At 33.7% G+C, this 1414-nt stretch overlaps 1 protein-coding gene across 1 annotated transcript; it reads left to right on the forward strand.

Annotated features, from left to right (window-relative positions):
* LOC128892986 (uncharacterized) lies at positions 1–1194 on the forward strand. Its single transcript, XM_054153678.1, has 3 exons — positions 1–302; positions 468–699; positions 754–1194. Exons 1-3 carry the CDS (start codon positions 1–3, stop codon positions 1192–1194), a joined length of 975 nt encoding a protein of 324 aa, XP_054009653.1.
* The last annotated feature ends 220 nt before the right edge of the window (positions 1195–1414 follow it).

The raw sequence follows: 1414 nt of genomic DNA on the forward strand, positions 1-1414 counted from the left end.
ATGGGGGAAAAAGTTCTTGCTTGCATTATAACTGAGTTAAAGAAGTCAAAAGATTATTCTTTTTCTGTGGATTCTACGCCAGACATTACTCATCTGGATCAATTAACGTTCACCGTACGTTACGTTACAGATCAAGGGCCTATTGAACGTTTTTTAATGTTCGTTCCCATAGAAGGACATAATGCTGAACACTTAACCGAAGTTGTAGTCAAATTTTTCAAAGATAATGATATTGATATAAATGACTGTAGAGGTCAATCCTATGATAATGCATCGAATATGCCTGGGCGATATTCGAGACTGTAAACCAGGCTAAGAGAAATTAATAAGTACGCGGATTATATTTCTTGTGCAGGGCACTCGTTAAATTTAATTGGTGTTAAAGCAGCTGAATGTGTTACGGCAGTTGTTAAATATTTTTATTTCGTACAACTTTTATACATATTTTTATCGGCATCAACTTATAGATGGCAGAAAATATTGTCATATTTAGGGACCAAAAAAAAAGTTGCTAAATCGCTATCCGCTACTCGATGGTCAGCTCGAATCGATGCGATCGCAGGTTTTTATATAAGCTATCCCGATATTACTAGAGTTCTAGATGATCTATCCAAGGACGATACGCAGTCTAACGAGACAAGAATTGAAGCTAAGTCTATTTTAAAGCAAATGAAAAAATTTGAAAATGTCCTTATGACTGTAGTTTAGTACGAAATTCTGACACGTATTAATGATACGTCTAAAAATTTACAGAGAGGAAATATGGATTTGTATATTGCATGCAGTCTTTTGAATTCCTTAGAACTGTACTTATCGGATATTAGGGAAAAATTTAATGCGTTTTTAGAAAAAGCAAAAAGCTTTACTGATATTTACGAAACTGAATCTACATCTGATCCAATAAATAGAAGGAGAAGCGTAAAACTTACTCGCTTTGAAGGACAGAGTGAAGACACGCAATTAACTGGAGATGACAGGCTCAAAATAGAGGTTTTTTATCGAGTAATCGATTCGCTTTGTTCCAATTTAAGAACTATAAAAGCTGATTACGAAACGATGAATGATGATTTTAAGTTTTTCATTGCTCTACCAGATATGAAGTATGAAGAAATAAAAGAATGCTGTGAAAAACTTGCCAAACATATGATCAAGCCATCGCTGCAGCAACTTAACGTCGGAATGTTTACATTATAAACATTACCTCAGTGAAACACGTAAAGATGAAGTGTTATTTATTCCAAACCTATACTTGCAATTGAAAAAAGAATTTCTTTTTTCCACATTCCCAAATATTGAAATCAGTCTACGAATATTTCTAACACTCATGATAATGAATTGCGCTGGAGAACGTTCATTTTCCCGATTAAAATTAATAAAATCAGACCATAGAAGTACAATGATTCAGTCACGATTA

This window comes from Hylaeus anthracinus, unplaced genomic scaffold, assembly GCF_026225885.1.
Source record: "Hylaeus anthracinus isolate JK02 unplaced genomic scaffold, UHH_iyHylAnth1.0_haploid 2, whole genome shotgun sequence".
NCBI lineage: Eukaryota > Metazoa > Arthropoda > Insecta > Hymenoptera > Colletidae > Hylaeus > Hylaeus anthracinus.

What these genes read in the sequence shown, in the direction of transcription:
- LOC128892986 (XM_054153678.1), top strand. Translation starts at nt 1, where the DNA reads ATGGGGGAAAAAGTTCTTGCTTGCATTATAACTGAGTTAAAGAAGTCA. An exon ending in CCTGGGCGATATTCGAGACT is followed by an intron (nt 303 to 467) that starts GTAAACCAGGCT and finishes ATCAACTTATAG; the next exon opens with ATGGCAGAAAATATTGTCAT. An exon ending in TTGAAAATGTCCTTATGACT is followed by an intron (nt 700 to 753) that starts GTAGTTTAGTAC and finishes AAAAATTTACAG; the next exon opens with AGAGGAAATATGGATTTGTA.